A 19225-nucleotide genomic window follows, 5' to 3' on the forward strand; every position below is an offset into this window, starting at 1 on the left:
AGAGGAAAAACATAAATAGCATATTTCATGCCTCAATGGTAGTATATACTATAAATATTTATTTTGCTATAAAATGTAAAAGGTAGCTATACAAAATAATATTTTAAAATAATTTTGATTTATAATAAATAAGGTGTATACCTTTGCTATAGGAGGTAAAATTTCTCATTAAAATCAGGATTTGGGATATATCATTGTAATCACCGAAGTCTGAAAATATAACAAATTCAAATCTTGGATAACATAATCAAATTCAAAGTATAAGAATTCAAAATGTGGAACTCTGAACAACAGTTCCTATTAAACAACAGTCCAGGAGCTAGCCTCAAGACACTGCTGATTGCTCAATTATCTTATTGAAATGTGAATACAAATAACAACAACAAAATAACGTATGATCGTTCGATCACCTCTTCTTTTAACCCCCAAAAAACACGAATTAATCCGTCCTTAATTCATGATCGCGACGAATATAGCAAATACAGCAACAATCAAAGCGACAAATTTGGAATTAGGAGCAATCCAAGAAGCAGCAGAAGGAGCAGAGCCATTTGGAGAAGAAGGTGAAGGAGAAGGAGATCCCAATTCAGGCAAAACATTGATAGCAACTTTCATTCCCTTTTCACAATGTTTGCCAACTCCACAAATGTACCATTTTTTGCCTGTTGTTTTGAGAGGAATTATATCATTTCCAGAAGTTAAGGGTGTAATATCATTACTTGGTGTGCAGCTTTGGAAAGAAGCTTGATCTGCTTTATACACATTGTGAGCATCTTTCTTGTATTTGAAGACTGCAACCACAAAATTTTTGGTTCAATTAATATCCCTAAATTAAACAGTTAGTCTATCTCATTGCATACAAAATGCACTATTGCATAAAAACACTTTGTCATGTATATATGATGTTTTAATATGATCAACTGAAGTTGAAAAGTTATAATTAAGCAAATAAAAGTGTGCTCTTTCTATAAGTATTAATTTTTTTAGATAAGGTTGTCACACAATTCGATATGGTATCGAAGTAGATGTTGTAGTGAATTCAAGGTCTCACCACCCATTATAAAAAATAATTTTCGTATGTTTGACCATGAAAAGAATTAGGTCCGCACATAAAGGCAGAGGCGCGGATGCAAGATTTCAAGAGGATAGGTGCACTGCTATAAAGAGGTGCTATAAAGAGGTGCATCTAGAATTTACATTTGACGGGTTAAACTTTGTCTCTTACCGTGAACTCACTACAATTTTGAAATTATAGGTTCAAAATTATATTCTTTTTAAAATTGTAGTAAATTTCAAATATATTTATACTTCATACTGAAAACAAGACCATTCGGAGTGGGAACCGTCAATTTCACTTGTAGAGGTGCACCCAAAAAAAATGAAACCATAGGTGTCTTTGAGTATGGGTGCGCACACATATATATCTAAATAATTTTAAAGAAATATAATATTATTATACATGGTTTAAGTCCCTCAAGTTGGATATGCCTATGCATAAAGGGCACGTTCATGAAGATCTAAGTAAATTAAATTGTATTCTATCTAAAACTTAAGTTTTTAAATGAGATTATCATACGTTACAGATGTTATGAGAAGGCTAAAGAACGTACTGAGCTTATCTCCAACATGGAATTCTTTGGTGGCAGCCCAAGCCGTGTAGTTAAAGTCGAGTTTCCAACCTTGATCATCACCAACCCAATGGTCAGTTGCCATTGCTGGAACAGCAACCATTGCAACAACAACAACTAGTGCAATCAAGAAAGTTGTAGAGGCCATTGGGATTGAAAGATTTTTCTTTTTTAAAAAAAAAAAAAATTGGATTATAGAATATTTGTGAAAGCTATAGATGATTTGAAGATGTTGAACCTAGGGACCTATTTATATGTTGTTAATTGCTAGTAAAATTAGTAAACCAGCCGGCTAATAGCGGCATTATAATACTTAAATCTTGACAAAAAAAATAACACCGTCTCTAAGCAAAATTATAAAAGGATACGTTAATTACAATGACCATCTATTGTTTTGGGATTGCTACCTTGTACCGAGATGCCAAATTAATTCCTGCCGAATACTTCATATATCCTCATGCACAATGCTAATTTGATAAATTAAAGCACCTAAAGTTTAAGTCAGCAAGTATATATCCCTTCCACATGGCGAAAATATACTTGATTATTTGAATAAATTTCATAAGTGCAAAAGATTATACACTTTTAGACTCAAAAATAAATTTTTTCTTGATCCATTTACTATTTGCATAAGAGACAACTCATTCAATCACATCGTCCGAGAATTTTTCCAATAGGTAACGATGGACTAGAATAAGAGTAATTAGAATTTGGCTAGGTGATTAATATGCTTTTTAGTGTTTCTTAAGATAAAATGGAGATTATCCTAAGTCATTCCTTAAGATAGATATAAAATCACGAGATAGATGTACGATCTATTTTGCACGTTCTATTCAGTAATTTGCCTATTGGCTTTTCAAGCAAACTACCTTGATTCGCCATCGATTTGGATTTGTTACATCAGAAGCTCATTTCGTAAATATTTAACTCCAATAAAAAGGGGGAAAGTAAGGCCCAAAACTGAAATCTCTTTCCCATTTAATTAATGACGAAAAAAGAAGTAAATAAAAGTGGGGCAAGTGCATAGATAGCTATTTTCAGAGATGCTATTTTTAGATTAGCCAATACTTATTTTAATATTTTAAGCTAAAAATCTTAATTTCGGAACAACTCGTGACATTTTTGTCCTAAAAAATTAAAATTCAGGATGCACCGGTTAATTTCTAAATAAAAGCCCTTTAAAGTGGCTATCTGGTGTCATTTCTACAATAAAAGTGGAGCAAGTGCCTACAAAAGTTGGAGGCATAAACTAGACTAGGCCTTATCAACAAAAAACAGTTATTGGATTGTTTGAAAGGTCCATATTACTACAACATTTTGAGCCCAATTCTTCACGTACAAGTCCATCCTTAACCAAAAATTTGCAGAAATATGACACTTTTTTAGGTGATCCTTACACTTTTGACCCCTGCTTATCCCATGAGCAGAACTTTAAGGTCAAAAGTTAAAAGTATTGCGCATGGGATAAGCGAGGGGAAACACTTATTAAAATTGAAGTTCTGCTGATCGGGAAACCAGGGACAAAAATGGAAAACCATCCACTCTGAGGGCTATTTGTGTACTTCACCCATCCTTAACTAGGGGACTAGGGGTGGGACTAGAGGGTGCAAGGGGTTTCCCCTTTGCTGGAAATACATCATATGCCTAAGCTGGAATTTGGATATACTGCATGATGCTAAAAATATAAGTTATACCAATGTTTTAAAAAGATTTAATTTAGGTGTATGCTCAATAAAGACTCTCAAGTGAAACTTCACCACTCATACCATGAGGCTATATTGGCTGCTGGTGCTGTGGCCAAGCATTGAATGGACCATGATGAACAATTCAAAATACATATCACAGAGGGCATGTGATATGTGTTTAGACAAGTTCCTCTAATTTTATTTATCGCATGGGGAACCCGGTACAGGGAAGGATGATAATAGATGTTTCTAAAATAGGAGCAGAACTATGTGGTCTAAAGGGGTTCAAATTAGATCTTCTTAGTCAAGAAATTATTGGAATTTTTTCACTTTTAGCCCACACCAGAAACTCTTTACATTTGGTAGCCTAACAAGTATATAAAATTTGTATATATAACATACAGAATGTATATATATACAAAAAAAATATACGTTTTTCGGCTATTATTTTGAGAGCGGTTATACAATATCGTTTTTCCAAAATTATACTGTGCAAAACTGCAAATAGGATGAAACTAAAGCTTTTGGTGTATATATAAATTATTGAATCTGCTTAATGAAGCTTCTATGGATAGAACAAGTATTCCTTTAGATCGTAGGTTCGAATCCCTTATATTCTGGTCTAGTATAAATTTTGATCTAGTATTCTTGCGATATTTGAAGTTCCCTTATGAAGAATTTCTGGCTCCGCCACGGATCTAAAACGTATATTCTGCGAAAATTTTGACCCATAGGCTATGACAATAGGTGGGGTCGTCAGGGGCAGAGCTAGCATGCAGGATACGGGTTTGGACGAACCTAGTATTTTGGTCCAAACTTTGTATTTGTCTTAAGAAATCTATTAAATATGTACAGATTATCAATTTAGAACCCAGTATCTTAAACGGACTACAATCCCGAACCCATAAACTTTAAATCTTGACTTCACCTCCGGTGGTAGTAATCAAGATTCAATTACCATTTGAACACACTTCCTTATGGCCAATGTTACATTTTTGCTAGCTAAAGCACCCTAGTTGTGAGGCAAGTCCATAACCAATGCCACTTTCTTATTACACTGACCCTTCTAATTTTTGGTTTAGACCCGTGAAATGCAAGAAACTGTGCCTCTCAAATGCAGAACATCACTTATTTTTTCCAAACCATAAAATTAGACATTGTCATATTCAATACCTCTATGTAATGGTTTCTTTATAAACCACAAATTGCTTGTTGAAGTCATCCTCACGAGAAACCCCACTAAAAAGCTACAACTTTTTCACATTAACTAGCTACTATTTCCACTTAATCATCCGAGTTGATAACCACCACCTACAAAAGTTCTTTTTCACATTTCTCGTGATCCTTCCCATGTTTGACAAACCATAAAAAATGCACGTAAAAAAAGTTTATTATACCAGGAAATAAAGAATACTAATATTCTGTCAACTTATCGTTAACTACAGAAGGCTCGGGGGCAAAATGAATGTAGGATCAAATTCTGTAGGAAACCATCTAGTTGACATTCATGAAGTTTTGCATGAAGAGGAAGAAGACAAGGAAGAAAACAGCAACACATCTAATATGGCTGATAAATCAGACAAGCGATTCAACAGGCCTACGAAAAATAGAGAAATAAAAAGGACCCCTAGGAATTTCAGTAGGCAAGTGTCATTAGAAACAGGCTTCTCTGTACTCAATGGAGAGACATCTAAAGATAAAAATGAGAGAAAAGTACTTGGAAGAAGTGGAAAGAGTTTTGGAGGATTTGGTGTTGATGGAACTGGTATTGAAGCAAGAAATAAAGGAGATTTCAGTATGTTCAGGACTAAATCTACTCTTGTTAGACAATCATCAAAGATAACACTTAGAAAAGATAGTGGAATTGATCTTCAGAATAATAATGTTAAAGGAGGAATTGATGAAAATGTCAATAAGAGTGTACCTGCTGGAAGATACTTTGATGCCCTTAGAGGACCTGAACTTGATCAAGTCAAGGTATTTATCAACTTCATTTCCAAAACTTTAACAATGAATGCATAAAATTGTTATGGTTTTAACATATATACCGTGCGTGACGGACGGGAGCCTTGGAGCAACGGTAAAGTTGTCTCCGTGTGACCTGTACGTCACTTCGAGATGTGGAAGCAGCCACTAATGCTTGCAATAGGATAGGTTGTTTACATCACATCCCTTTAGGTGCGGTACTTCCCCGAATCCTGCGTGGGTCCGGGATGCCTTGTGCACCGCAATGCCCTTTTTTTACACTGGCAATTTAAAGAATTTTACACTTTTCAATGTATTTTAACGTGGAGTTGAGGGTCAATCGGAAACAACCTTTCTATCTACCAGGTAAGGGTAAGATCTGCGTACACACTACCCTCCCCAGACCCCGCTTGTGGGATTAGACAGGGTTTGTTGTTGTTGTTTTTGTTGTTGTAATGTATTTTAACTTGTTATAGCAGGTAACATAACATTATTTTCCAGGTTATCATCCCATTTTTTATGGATGGATACTTGTAGTTATCTTTCAGATGTCTAGTGTGCATTATTTTGCATTGTCAGTGCATAGATGTTAACTCAGTTGTTATTCAGCATTACTATCTTTTCTGCAGGATTCTGAGGATATTCTTCTTCCAAAAGATGAAAAATGGCCTTTCCTGCTCAGGTTCCCTATTGGATGCTTTGGTATCTGCCTAGGTCTTAGCAGTCAAGCCATCCTCTGGCGTTCTCTTGCTCTAAGTCCTGCCACCAAATTCCTCCATGTTCCACTTTTCATTAACTTTGTGATTTGGCTGTTAGGTGTGGGGATTCTAGTTGCAGTTTTCACAACCTACATGTTCAAATGTGCACTTTACTTTGAAGCTATAAGGAGAGAATACTCTCATCCAGTGAGGGTCAACTTCTTTTTTGCTCCATGGATTGTCTGCATGTTTTTAGCCATAGGTACACCACCTAAAATAGCACGAGACACTCTTCACCCTGCCATCTGGTGTGTATTCATAGCCCCTATCTTCTTCCTCAATCTCAAAATCTATGGCCAATGGCTTTCGGGGGGGAAAAGGCGTCTTTCTAAAGTAGCCAACCCATCTTCTCATTTGTCTGTAATTGGAAATTTTGTGGGAGCCATTTTGGCTGCTAAAGTGGGATGGAAGGAGCCTGGCAAGTTCTTGTGGGCTATTGGCTTTGCACATTACCTTGTGGTGTTTGTCACATTATATCAAAGGTTGCCAACAAGCGAAGCATTGCCTAAGGAATTGCACCCTGTTTATTCCATGTTCATTGCAACTCCAGCTGCAGCTAGCATTGCTTGGGGTGCTATTTATGATGAATTTGATGGCTTGGCAAGGACATGCTACTTCATTTCATTATTTCTCTACTTGTCGTTGGTTGTACGTCCCAACTTCTTCAGAGGATTCAGGTCACTTTCTTATCCTTGAAACATAAGAGAACAGGCAAAAAAGTTTAAAAATTTGAGTTACTAATATCTTTGACTATCTGCAGATTTTCAGTTGCATGGTGGTCATATACGTTTCCAATGACCACAGTTTCAATAGCAACCATAAAGTATGCAGAGGAGGTCCCATCTTTCATAACCAAGGCTCTGGCCTTGGCCCTTTCGTTCATGTCGACAACAATGGTCTGCATATTATTTGTCTCCACTCTTCTACATGCTTTTGTTTGGCAGACCTTGTTCCCTAATGATCTTGCAATTGCCATTACAAAGAAGAGATACAACAAGGATAAGAAGCCTTTGATGAAGCGTTGGACAAAACAGTCCCCTCTTTCATTTGTCACATCAATAAGAAAACATCATTCAGGAGACAAAGAGTCTGTCTCTGATGAGGAGAAATGATAGCAAATCAATAGTGCTGCATAATTGTAGAATATGGTACTTGGCAGCAATACATAATCAAGCAATTAGTCCTGAAGACAACAAGCAGGAGGCACGAAGACATTCCTGCTACAGTGACCAGAAAAGAGGAAACAATTAATAGGTCTTAGGCCTTTCCTACCATCAATATAGTCATTTTAGTCAAAATATAGTCCCATCTATCTGAATTATTCAATATCAGTAGCCAAAAATGAGCAATCTATTAAATTTATAATTATCTAATTTCTTCAGCATTTGATACATGATATAGTTAATCACTCAATATCTTCCAGCCTGATTGTAGTATGCCACCAGACAACAAACTAACCACGTCACTGCTTATAACTTTCGAAATCTTCAGAGCTCATACAAATTACTCCAGAGTGTCTTCAGAAGCTACTACTAGACCTATTTTCTTCTCTTGGAAAATAACACAGCAAAATCAAAGAAAATTGATAAATAAAGCTGAACAGCTCCCACTAAACAACACTTGCTCTTTTTTATTCACATGATGACATGGTGATTAACATCATCGTCTGTATTTGACCTTTTACATGTGTAGATATTGATTTTTACATAAAAATTATAAAGCTGGGGTGTACATTCGAACACACTTGACAATTTCAAACAGATTTTATGTACTGCATCGCTACATCGCCTCAGTCTGCCTTTTGAATCAAGTAAAGAGGGTTCATCAACACTAAGAAATGTGCTGCATTATGCCTCTAACGAATGCCCAAACTCCTACAAGAATTGAAATATAGGTTAATGGGATAAGTTGGATCACGTAAGAAGATAAAGCAAAACTGTCCCAGGGCTTTGGAGTTTGGTCGAGCATGTCATTGATTCGAACCCTGCTGCAAACAAAAGCCTATATTTAAGTGGATAACAGTAGAGTGGCAAGCCCAACGAGCGCTTGCCACTGTGCCTCTGGATTTTTTGATTATCAAGAAAAAAAGAAGAATCAGACCCATGGTGTGGGATAATACTGGGTATGTTGCTGCTACTGTTGCAAGAAGAAAAAAAAGCAAAACTGTGTACCTGTTGATGATGCTAGAGACTTGACAAACTTCAGTCATCCCCACATCACTACCAAACTGAATTGGCTTTACTTTTAAGATCAGCTAGTTTACCCTTCTCCGTGTGTACTATCTATAAAAAAAAGAATTTTGAGCTGATTAAAGTTAATTGTAAACATAATGCTGAAAATATTGCTACTTGAAAAGTCAATTAGAAACATGAATTTAGACTGAAAACGCTAGCAACCAGGGAATAAACAGAGTTTACCTCATGGTTTTGTTGGAAATAAGCCCATCTATTTTCTTTAGAGCCCTTGTACCAAAAAGATGTACAAAATCAAAAATCCATACACTGTTAAATTATTTGAGATCAGAAAAAGAAAATGGAGAAATAAATGGAACCTTTGACGGAAAGAAGGATGGTCTTTGTGCTTTCAACTGCACTCCAGCAGGTTGTGGCTCAGATGTAAGAGATAGCTGATAAAAAACAAGAAAGATTTATCATAACTTGATGATCTACAACACAAGAATAGAAAATCGTATAGTTTAAGCTGCAATATTGTGTCCAAAAAAAAACAAATCAAACCATGTAAAGATGTAACTCAACTTTTTTAAACATTCAAAGTAAAAATGTAAAATATTCAACCTTATTAAACAGATCAATTGGCGGATTATGATGAATCCTCTTTTCAGTATGAAAATTGAACTCCTGTGGCAGAGGCAAAGCAATTCATGTGTCATTATTGGAATTTCAAACATAACAATAACAACTGAAAAGTCTAGGCATAGTCTGGTATAACCATTGGCACTGTGGTTTCTCTCTTGGTGTTTCGGAACACTCCAATGTCTCCTTTACTTGATAGGATCTATATAAAACAAATAGTTGTTCAGTTCAGATAACTCCTTATATAAAATCTTCCCGAATTTTCTTAACGTACCTTTTTATTAAGGGGAAGAGCTTTGAAGTTGTAGGTTGATGTAGATTCCTCCTGCTTTGGAGCCTCTACATGATTAACTCTGCTAAACAAAAGTTCCCATTTCTTAGTCACCCACACCATTAAAATAATTTACAGTTAACAACATAGGCTGCTATTCAACACATATACACATAAATATATGAGAGATACAATTCCACAAGTATATCAAGATTCACCTTCTGAATTCTCTATTTCCACATTCCATGGTTGAATTATTACTGGGCTTCTGCAACACCTGCAAACAGAACCTTAGACTTCATCAGAACTGCACTTTTATGTAATATTCCAGGCTAGCAAAACCACAATTGTAAGAAGCCGCCAACAGAGAGGGAAACACAACAAGTTCCCAAATCTGTGATAGTTGTTGCCACTAGTCAGTTTCCAATTTCGCTGATTCAGCCCTTTAAACTAAATTAGAGAGTATAGTGCGTATGCATAAGCACAATACGTGATAAGAACTGATATGTAACCTTGTTACTAGTAGAAGAATTGGCTGCAGAAGTTGAAACGGCTGAACGATGTTGCACGGCTCTCTCTGACGTCTTCAGGTGAAATTCCTGAAAACCAATGTGTCAAGAGAGAAATTTAAATTCACTTAGCAGCAGAATTATGGTTACAAGCACTACAATAAGTGAAAATTCATGGAATACAAGTGACAATTCCAATAGTCATAGGCCAGACAGTATAATATGAATGGAGCTGGTAATTTAAGAACAGAGAAGAAGCAATGACACCAGTCTGATTCCTTACTTGAAACTGCGGAAGTCGTGGATTGCTTCTTTTTGGAGGCATAGAAGGACCTTCCAAGATCTGTGAGATAGACAGTTGTCAATAACATGCAGATGAGGCAATGGCCTCTAAGAAAGTATGATTACTAACTTTTTTATTCAGTGGAAGAGCTTTGAATCTTCGGATAGCTGTCGGCGCCAAATTTTCTGTTTGTTCACTACCTTTTGGCCTGAAATTGAAATGCCATGTTAACATGTTGGCAATGGTCCTCAAAGACAGTATAAAGATAGCTGAAACCAGTTAATGAAATCAACCTTGCTCTTTGTGCTCTATGAGTTGTTTGAAGCTCAGGCTCTCTAGGAATAGTTATTCTGGGCTTAGCCAATGTGTTGTTGCCATCAACTTTTCCATCCTGCAAGATTGTTCAAAATGTGTGTCTGAACTCCAATACAAAAAGTATATCCAGTCATCACCAAAAGTTCTTTATAGTTAAAGGTCAATAAACCCAGAGCTCTAGACTAGGGATTCCCCAAAGCTTTGTACTAAAGACATTCTTCAGCCACTCAAATGTGGGCCTGGCTAATGGTTGAAAACTAAGGTATATATAACTAGTGGCATCATTTAAGTAAAAAATATGGGAGCTCACACTTTGAACTACTATAATGAACAAAAAACTTCATAGCTATAGGGAAAATATAAAGAACAGATACGATCAAATGAAGCAGCTGAAGCAAGATTCCCTCCATTTTCATATAAGGGCATAAGGGAAGACATTGCCAACCCAAGAAAAGATATCACAGGTAAAGGGAAAATATAAAGGACAGACATGACTAAAAGAATGAAAATAGAAAGCCACTAGTGTTTAATTACACATGAATGAAAACTTCTAACTTTTCTTATGAGCAAATAGATAATAGGACAGAGAGAAACACTTACTCGCTTAGGTGCCTTATGAACAAAACTAAACGCAGGCTTTGCTTCGGCAACCTGTAAAGCAGAAACAGATATTTTTCATCAAAAATGAGCAATCTAACATGAGAGAGATGCAAAGGCCCACAGACGAGGAAATAGACTTGAACACCAGAAAGAGAGAGGATGCATTAGTGTTTTCTGATGAGATTGCACAGCTGGAATAGAACTTGGCCAACTGACTAGATGAGAAGACCAAGATATGTTTCAAATTTACTTTTTGGGTAAGGGTCGTGTTTACCTTCCAGCGAGAACAAACTAACTCTGCCTACCACTATTTGTAATCTACTCCAATATGTAGAAGTGCCAAAATTCCAACATGTAATACACTTCCCACGTAAATTCTCAACCTCTAACTTTTATTCAATTAATTAGCAGAAAATATAACTCCAAAATTCATCAAGTTGATTCCGGTAACGGAAAAGTAGCGCTAAGGTGGAAGCAGTAAATTAATAGTTATTGAGACTCATCATTAATATGGCACAATGCAGAGAAGCAAAATCCAAAGGGCAAAATATAAAAGATACCTTCCGTAGATGACCACTCTCAAGTTTTTGTCTCTTGGCAGCTTGAGTCTCAATCACAGCAGAATTTGTTCCATTTTTCTCAACCAAAAATGTGGTTAACCTAGCATACCGGAGAAAGAGGTGTTTCAAAGAGACCACAAACCAGTAAAGTATTTAGCAGGGCCAGTGGAGAGGTCCTCTGTATGACGAAACAAGGTTTATTCACAACCAATTACATGCAAAGTGGCAAGAGTTTGCTCAGCATTCACCAAAAGGTGGAATACAAAAGTAAAAAAACAACACATTAAGAAGATCTCTGGCTCTTTGAAGATTTGCACATTCTAACTCTTCAAAAACTTCTAAAAAAAAAACTACAAAAGATTTTTGTTTTGCACGTAAACAGAGCATTCCAAAAGTCAGGAATTTTAACCTCGATTCACCCACTGGACGAAGTGGGTTTTGTTTGGCTAAGTGACTTGCGGTTGGTTTCATGAGGGTTGAGGTCCTGGGACAAGATGGCTTCCCCGGACACCTGGTTTGACCTTTTGCGGTATCTTTAGCCATGTGATTATGGAATGTCAACCCTGCAAACCAATGGCACAATATATAAATATGAGCCTATCAAAGTAAAAAGTCACCACGAAACCTAGTGCAACATGGTTGCATGGCAATACTGCTGTACCATCGGCAATACTCATTCACATACATATACACAATACTCATTCACATACATATACATATCATGTAAGCGAGCAACTTGAGTTATGAAAGCACAAGAACAACAACAACCACCCAGTGAAATCCCACTTGTGGGGTCTAGGGAGGGTAGTGTGTACGCAGACCAAACCCCTACTCCGGGAGGAGTAGAGAATATGAAAGCACAAGAACAAATTCTTAATTTTAAGAGTAGAATATTAATCAATTGAGAGATATTTCTTTAAACTAAATATTAAAAGTCAAACATTTACTATTATCAAATTAGAAACTAAACGCACCCGAAGGCAGCTGCCTTAGTTGATTTAAAAGTTTCTCGGCATTGCTAATTTCTAAGTTAACAGAATGTCCTGCATTGTTCCCCTCGCCTTCTGTAAAACAAAATCAGACAGAAAACTTGAGCATATCAGTATGAAACCTCTTTTTTGGTGCATGCAGGCATAAATATGAAAACAGTTTGAGGGACCTAGGAGTGGCCATCTTTACATGAATGTGGATGCTAATGAATCATGCCTACAAAGTTTGAGGGATTTACAGCAACAAGTTGCTTCGGGGTTAGTTTTGAATCAGTTAATAGAACTGGTGACAAAGGCATAATTATGCGAACACCAATTAAGTTCAGCATCAGGTATATCCATGTTTTTTTCATTATAAGCAGTTAAAGATCCATGTTTTTTTGGATCTTCTTAGCACAAGCAAATGAGTGTTCAGAATCTTATTGTTTATGTGGTTTTTACCATTTTAGAGAGACTAACCCTTTCGTAAGACCGAAAAAGCCAAATGGGTCATACCAAGGGTCAAAGGGAGCAAACAAGAGTAAATATTATCAACATCAGTTCAAGAAGGTTGTAGAGAATTACCAAAGTAAGACTGCTTTATTAAAGTAAACAACTAGCAAAAACACTTCCTCTTTTGAGAGGGAAAAAAAGCTACATAGATCAGATGGACCGAAAGTGATAAACAACGAAAACTTTTTTTATTGCAAAATTTAGGACAATACAATAAAGGACAGAATAAGGATTTGGTATAATAACACAACTTTTCGTTTTAGATTTCTATTTATAAAATCAGCTCATCAGCACCGAATGAAGGAACAGTCATATTTTCCCTTAGCATCTTGCTGAGAAGTTCACTAATAAGACACCATAAAGCCTTCAGTAAAGTCAGTTTTGCCACTACACTAAAAGCTTCTTTTCTTCAAGGGGATTCAAAAATTTGTATATATACAAAGAATCTGTTTTTACCCTATTGCAGAGTGTACTTTCAGATGGAAGTCAGTGTAAAGAAATAGCTTGCATCTCAGCAAAGATTTAGTGAAAGATTCAAAATGATTATTAACTTCTAAAAGCAAATGCTCAATGCCGAAGAAGGAACATATTAAATTCTGGTATAACAGTAGACCATAAAATTCAAGTAAAATAAACACCTTTTATTGCACCAGGAACCCCTTGCTCGACCTCAATATCAGAATCACTATCTGATAAACTCATGTTCTCATCAACTTTGGTTTTCGGAGAAACATTAATGCTTTCCAGCAAATCGTCCTCCTTCAGAATTAACCTAGTGACAAAAGCTTAAACAACACAGAGCAAATATCAGTCATAGTGTCACAATTTTCAAATTTAATTTTACTAGAATGAGTTTTAACCTAAGTATTGTTAAGCAGATCCTTCACCAAAATTAAAGCCAAAAAACAAAAAAACAAAAAAAGCAAACCAGAAGTGTCATATAATGCTCAATACATTAAGGAAAGTAGCATAGAGGAGATTCCAGCTCTTTTTATTAGAAAAAAAAAACCTGAAATAGTTCCCATTTGACAGATTACTTGGATTATACTAACTTTTAGTTTGTCACACCAGATGTTACATCAATGAAAATGCAACTAGAATCTGAAAATAGATGATATTTCTTCTAAATCTAGTTAAAATCTAATTTTATTTCTCCGATGATCTTTAGAGTACATTTACTCTTCTAGAATATGTAGGACCACAAAGGTAGTAACCATGCTAAAATAAACATTTTTTTATAATGACATTTATAAATTAAAAAAAAAACAAGATGAACAGGAAAAGCTAAAAAAACTTTGTCCGGAAAATGCTAAAAATAAAAAATATAAAACGTGAGAAATATAGCATTGGCATTATCGCAGTAGTAGAGTTGATCCTACAGTGACCTGTAAGAAATAGCTAGAAATGAGCAGGAAAACAAAATATAAGTTCTGAAAAATCCAATAAACACCAAAATTCAGCACAAAAGAAAAAGGAAACAAACATTCAGTATAAGAAAAAACCGAAAAAACGTGACTTACGAGAAGGAGGATAGCTTCCGGCAGATTCAAACCAGCTCTCAGCTTGACGAGTCTCAGGCAGAGACTCGTCACGGCTAAAATCAAAGTAACGAGGCGCATCATACTCGTAATCGAGGTCAATCTCCACTACCGTAAACGTATACTCAACCATATCCTCCATCATCTCTTCCTCCATTTCAAACACACACTCGGCGTGATTTCTCACACAGAAACGGTGATCTCGAGCTGCGAGATTTGAAAATAATAGAACACTGGAAAAGCCCTAGTCAGTGTATAGAAAAACGAGAAGAATTGGAAGAATATAAGGGACGTAACGATTTTTCATGGAGATTTGGGATAGGGAAAAGACAGAAAAAAAGAGTACTATTTAGCAGTAAGTAGCGAGACTGGTTAGTAGCGGCGAGGCGACTGATTGAGTTCAGAAAGATCCGAAATTTTTGAAAAGACGGGTATGGGCGGTCCGATTGGGTGGGATATAACGTTATAAATCTTTTTCTGTTTTGACTATTATGCCCTTCAACTTTGTGAAGTTAAGAGCCCGTTTGGACATAATTTTTTTTTTCCAAAAAAATGTACTTTTTTTCCAAATCAGCGTTTGTTTATAAAATTTTTGTTTATAAAATTTCTAATTTTCACTTAAAAATGCATTTTGAAAATTTTCAAAAAATTGAAAAACTCAAAAAAACTGTATTTTGCAAAATTTTCACTCAAATCACTCACAAAACTTAAAAAACAACCCAAACAGAAATTTATGTCCAAACACAACTCCAAATTTCAAATACCATTTTCACTTGAAAAAAAATTTCAACATTTTTTGAAATTTTACAATTCTTATGTCCAAACACCTACTAAATTTGCAAGTTTTCCGTGTTTCTAATCTGGTGTTTGGTATCCACATTCAGACCCGACTAAACCCGAATTTACGAAGAAGTGGGTAAAGCGCAATTCACATATCTAGGGCTCGGATCCGACTCCTCTAGTTAAGGATAAAAGAGTTTATCGTTTCAACACAACCTTTGTTGGTAAGTTGCAAAAATGTTATCTCTATCTGTTTCATTTTGTTGATATATTTCCTATTTTAGTTTGTATTAGGAGTGTGAATACCTCGTTATGGAAACCACACGACACTAGATAAAGCTAATTTGTTTAGGCTTTCTTTGAATGGAGAGATTTAACTCTCCGAATTTCAAAGCTTGAACTTGAAATTTAACAATTTTAAAATAAGTTTTTGGAATTATAAACGAGGAAGAATTATATGAACTATTACTATTAGTACCATTATGACAAATATGTCGAGTTGTTACAACATGCATAAGTATGTGATATGAATTAAAGCAAAATTAAATATTATATATATGTGACTTTGGTGTAACATTTTCCAACCGTGTTCAACATATATATATATATATAACAATAATAATATACCCAGTATAATTTTACATATGGAGTAGAGAAGAATAGTTGTATTACATCTACTTTAGGCAGATAGAGGAGTTGTTTTCAAGAGACCGTTGGCTTAGGTAAGCACAGACATTGTGATATCAATTAAGTAAAAGCGATATAAAAAGAGGATAATTTTATTTCTTTTTCACTGTAATTATTAAAGACTTGTGAAACAATCACATTCAAATTATACAATTCAAATTTTCATGGAACGTACTTGTTTATACTTAAGCAATTATTTAAAACATAGAAGGAAACAACAAATTCTTTTATCTATCTTAGTCTTATCGTAAATAGGAATTGATGATATCAAAAAGTCTTAGTGGGAATCCCATCTAAGCATGAATTGGTGCCAACATAGGTAAAATTGTTCCTAGCGTCTTATGTTTTTTGGTCTATCTGTCGAATGACGATTCAATATAAATATACCGAATCTAAAATCAAACATCCCAATCAAAAATTTCCCAGAAGAGAAACTTTAATTCGTCACTTATTCCCATTTTAATTTTTTTTTCTCACAGGCTTTTGGATGCTTTATTTCAGCTATCACCAAAATGTTCTCTTTTTCTTGGTCTTGGGAGGAGAGTGGTGGGCTTATTTTTATACAAAATTAAAGGGGGGTTTTTCCCTTTCAAAACATAATTTTAAGTTTTTCAAATAAGTTGGAAAAAGAATCGAAGTTTGAGAAATAAGTTACTCTTTCCTTTTGCAAACAAAAGTTTGAAATTTTGAAAAAATAATTACAAACATTTTTTCAAACAAATGCTACATAAAAACTTGCTTTTAATTTATAACTGATCAACCAATATATATATATAGCATTAATTAGTAGGACATTGAATTTCAAAAGTGGAGAGTATCAATTATATCATTCTAAAATTATGTAGAGCAGTGACAAGTAATTTTCAACAAAAAGTTCCAAATTATCATTTGGTGAGACTCAGAAAATTCAGAAAAAATGCGTCTGTAGTGTGAAATTTTGAAATTTAAAACGAGATGGGGATTGGATTGTCATTTTGGGGGGCAAATAGGATAATTTGTTTGTCTTTGGGCAGAAAAGGCAATTCTCATTGGAGTTTGAGCTCTGTTTCGGGCGGCTCAAAACTGTCAAGCGAGTCTGAAAACTTTGACATTTGTTAACTTTTAACCCCTCTAGTTCAATTTAATTGCGATATTATCCCTAACGGTTTGTTCGTTTGTCAGGTCTTCAATTGGGGGGCCCCGGCTTCTGCAGTTCAAATGAGAAGTATTTTAATTTTCAAGAGAGGTACTACTATTATTATTTTATTATATTACAGTTTAATTGAATATTGAAATCTGGAATATTTATTTGACTTGTTTGAAAAAAATATTAAAGTATTACTGTCGATGCAAAATCCAACAATTACGCGAAAGGACACTGATAACGATAAAGAATTAATTAAAATGAAATGTAGAGACGATAGAATTAGTGGGCGTTTGGACATAACAATACTGAAATTTTTGGAAAAAAATAAATTTTTTAAGTTGAAAATGGTATTTAAAATTTGGAGTTGTGATTAGACTTGAATACAAATTGAAATTGCTTTTGAATTTTTGTGTGTGATTTGGAGCAAAAATTGTAAAAATATTGCCTTTTGAAGTTTTTCAAATTCCGAAAAATTTCATGGCCAAACACTAATTCTTGAAAAAAATAAAAATAAACGTTGAGCTTCCGCCATAAGAGCTTCACATGATTGAGAAGAAACAGAGGAGAAAGGAGAGCAAATGAAATTCACTGTTGTATTGAAAATAATACATTGTACATATATTTATACATTGTATAACCGACCTTACTACTTCTAATTAGTTAATTAGCAACAACTTCTAACTAATCCTATAACATTAAGGATCCAGCTATCACTCCACTCACGTGACACCTTCAACACTCCCGCTCAAGCTGTGTAATGTAAACAGGTTGAACATTCTCAGCTTGGATAACAAAACTTCATGTTGTACCTTCCCTAGTCCTTTGGTTAAAATATCAGCCAGTTGCAGGTTTGTGGGTACATGTTCTGTACATACCATACATTCTTGAATCCTCTCCCTAACAAAATGACAACCAATCTCTATGTGTTTCGTTCGTTCATGGTATATAAGATTCACAGCAATTTGAAGTGTTGCTTTGCTATCACAAAATAGTTTTACTGGCAGCTTCAGTTGCATTCCTAGTTCTCCATATAATCCAGTAAGCCACACTATTTCTGCAATTGCATTTGCCATGCTCCTGTATTCAGCCTCTGCATCTTAGATATTGTGTTTTGCTTCTTCAACTTCCATGAAATCAAGGAGTCTCCTATCTTGACTAAAGCCACTTACTGATCTCCTTGTCATGGGGCAAGTCGCTCAATCTGCATCACAATAAATTGTAAGCTCCGATGATGGTTTGGATGTCAACAGTATTCCTAATCCAGGTGCATTCTTCAGATATCTCACCACCCTTAGAGCCCCTTCCATGTGTGACTTCTTTGTCCTGTGCATAAATTGACTCAAGTTCTGCACTATGTAACTAATATCCGGTTGAGTCATAGTTAGATAAAGCAATTTTCCCACTAGCCTTTGATATCCAGCAGGATCAGGTAGCAATTCATCAGCAGCACATTCAGTCTCACAACCTTAATCAAATTCTATGGTAGTAAGTCTCTGGTTGGGTTCCATGAGCGTGGCAACAGGCTTGGAACTACCTAGTCCAAGATCAGCAATGAGATCTAAGGCAAGCTTCCTCTGACAAACTATAATTTCATCTTGACTCCTGGCAATTTCAAGACCAAGGAAGTATCTCATCTCCCCCAGATCCTTGATCTTGAAATGATGATGAAGCATGAGCTTGGCCTCTTGGATCAGAGATGCTGAGGAACCTGTAATGAGAAGGTCATCCACATAAACTAGGATAACAACTATATGAGAACCTGACTTTTTAGTAAAAAGAGAATAATTATGATGACTCTGGATGAATCCTGAAGATAGAAGAGCTTCACAAAACTTGAGGTTCCACTGACGAGATGCCTGTTTTAAGTTATATAAGGACTTCTGGAGTTTACAAACTTTGCTGCACTCCCCCTGTCCTAAAAGGCCAGGTGGGGGAACCATATAAACATCTTCCACAAGGTCACCCTGAACGAATGCATTGAATACATCCATTTGATGTAGTTTCCAACCAAACATAGCAGCCATTGACAAGACAGCCCTCACAGTGACCATTTTCACCACTGGGGAAAAATGTTTCCTGGTAATCTAACCCCTCCTGCTGCGTATAACCCTTGGCTACTAGGCGAGCCTTGTATCTTTCTACCTCTCCTTTGGCATTATACTTGACTTTGAATACCCACTTACATCCAATTGGTTTCTTGTCACTAGAAAGATCAACCAGCAACCA

The 19225-nt window shown here is 35.5% G+C and overlaps 3 protein-coding genes across 4 annotated transcripts; 1 reads left to right on the forward strand and 2 right to left on the reverse strand.

Moving 5' to 3' along the window:
• Positions 1-200: 200 nt before the first annotated feature.
• Positions 201-1853, reverse strand: LOC107832082 (stellacyanin). The gene is made up of 2 exons (XM_016659892.2): positions 1611-1853; positions 201-791 (listed from the first exon to the last, which is right to left on the reverse strand). Exons 1-2 carry the CDS (start codon positions 1774-1776, stop codon positions 451-453), a joined length of 507 nt encoding a protein of 168 aa, XP_016515378.1. The 5' UTR covers positions 1777-1853; the 3' UTR covers positions 201-450.
• Positions 1854-4668: 2815 nt separating this feature from the next.
• On the forward strand, positions 4669-7427 carry LOC107832083 (guard cell S-type anion channel SLAC1). The gene is made up of 3 exons (XM_016659893.2): positions 4669-5290; positions 5908-6713; positions 6797-7427. Exons 1-3 carry the CDS (start codon positions 4775-4777, stop codon positions 7146-7148), a joined length of 1674 nt encoding a protein of 557 aa, XP_016515379.1. The 5' UTR covers positions 4669-4774; the 3' UTR covers positions 7149-7427.
• LOC107832084 (protein TPX2) lies at positions 7369-14841 on the reverse strand. Of its 2 annotated transcripts, none has more exons than XM_016659895.2 (18): positions 14389-14841; positions 13507-13653; positions 12362-12451; positions 11797-11950; positions 11388-11487; positions 10828-10878; positions 10206-10303; positions 10042-10120; positions 9913-9972; positions 9633-9719; positions 9339-9397; positions 9124-9202; positions 8986-9051; positions 8832-8894; positions 8588-8662; positions 8454-8498; positions 8208-8318; positions 7369-7910 (listed from the first exon to the last, which is right to left on the reverse strand). In XM_016659895.2, exons 1-17 carry the CDS (start codon positions 14561-14563, stop codon positions 8256-8258), a joined length of 1491 nt encoding a protein of 496 aa, XP_016515381.2. In that variant the 5' UTR covers positions 14564-14841; the 3' UTR covers positions 7369-7910; positions 8208-8255. The 2 variants fall into 2 exon arrangements, with proteins under 2 accessions (XP_016515381.2, XP_075097813.1); XM_075241712.1 differs by lacking the exon at positions 14389-14841 and adding an exon at positions 13921-13939.
• Positions 14842-19225: the final 4384 nt, after the last annotated feature.

This window comes from Nicotiana tabacum, chromosome 1 (assembly GCF_000715075.1).
Source record: "Nicotiana tabacum cultivar K326 chromosome 1, ASM71507v2, whole genome shotgun sequence".
Taxonomy (NCBI): domain Eukaryota; kingdom Viridiplantae; phylum Streptophyta; class Magnoliopsida; order Solanales; family Solanaceae; genus Nicotiana; species Nicotiana tabacum.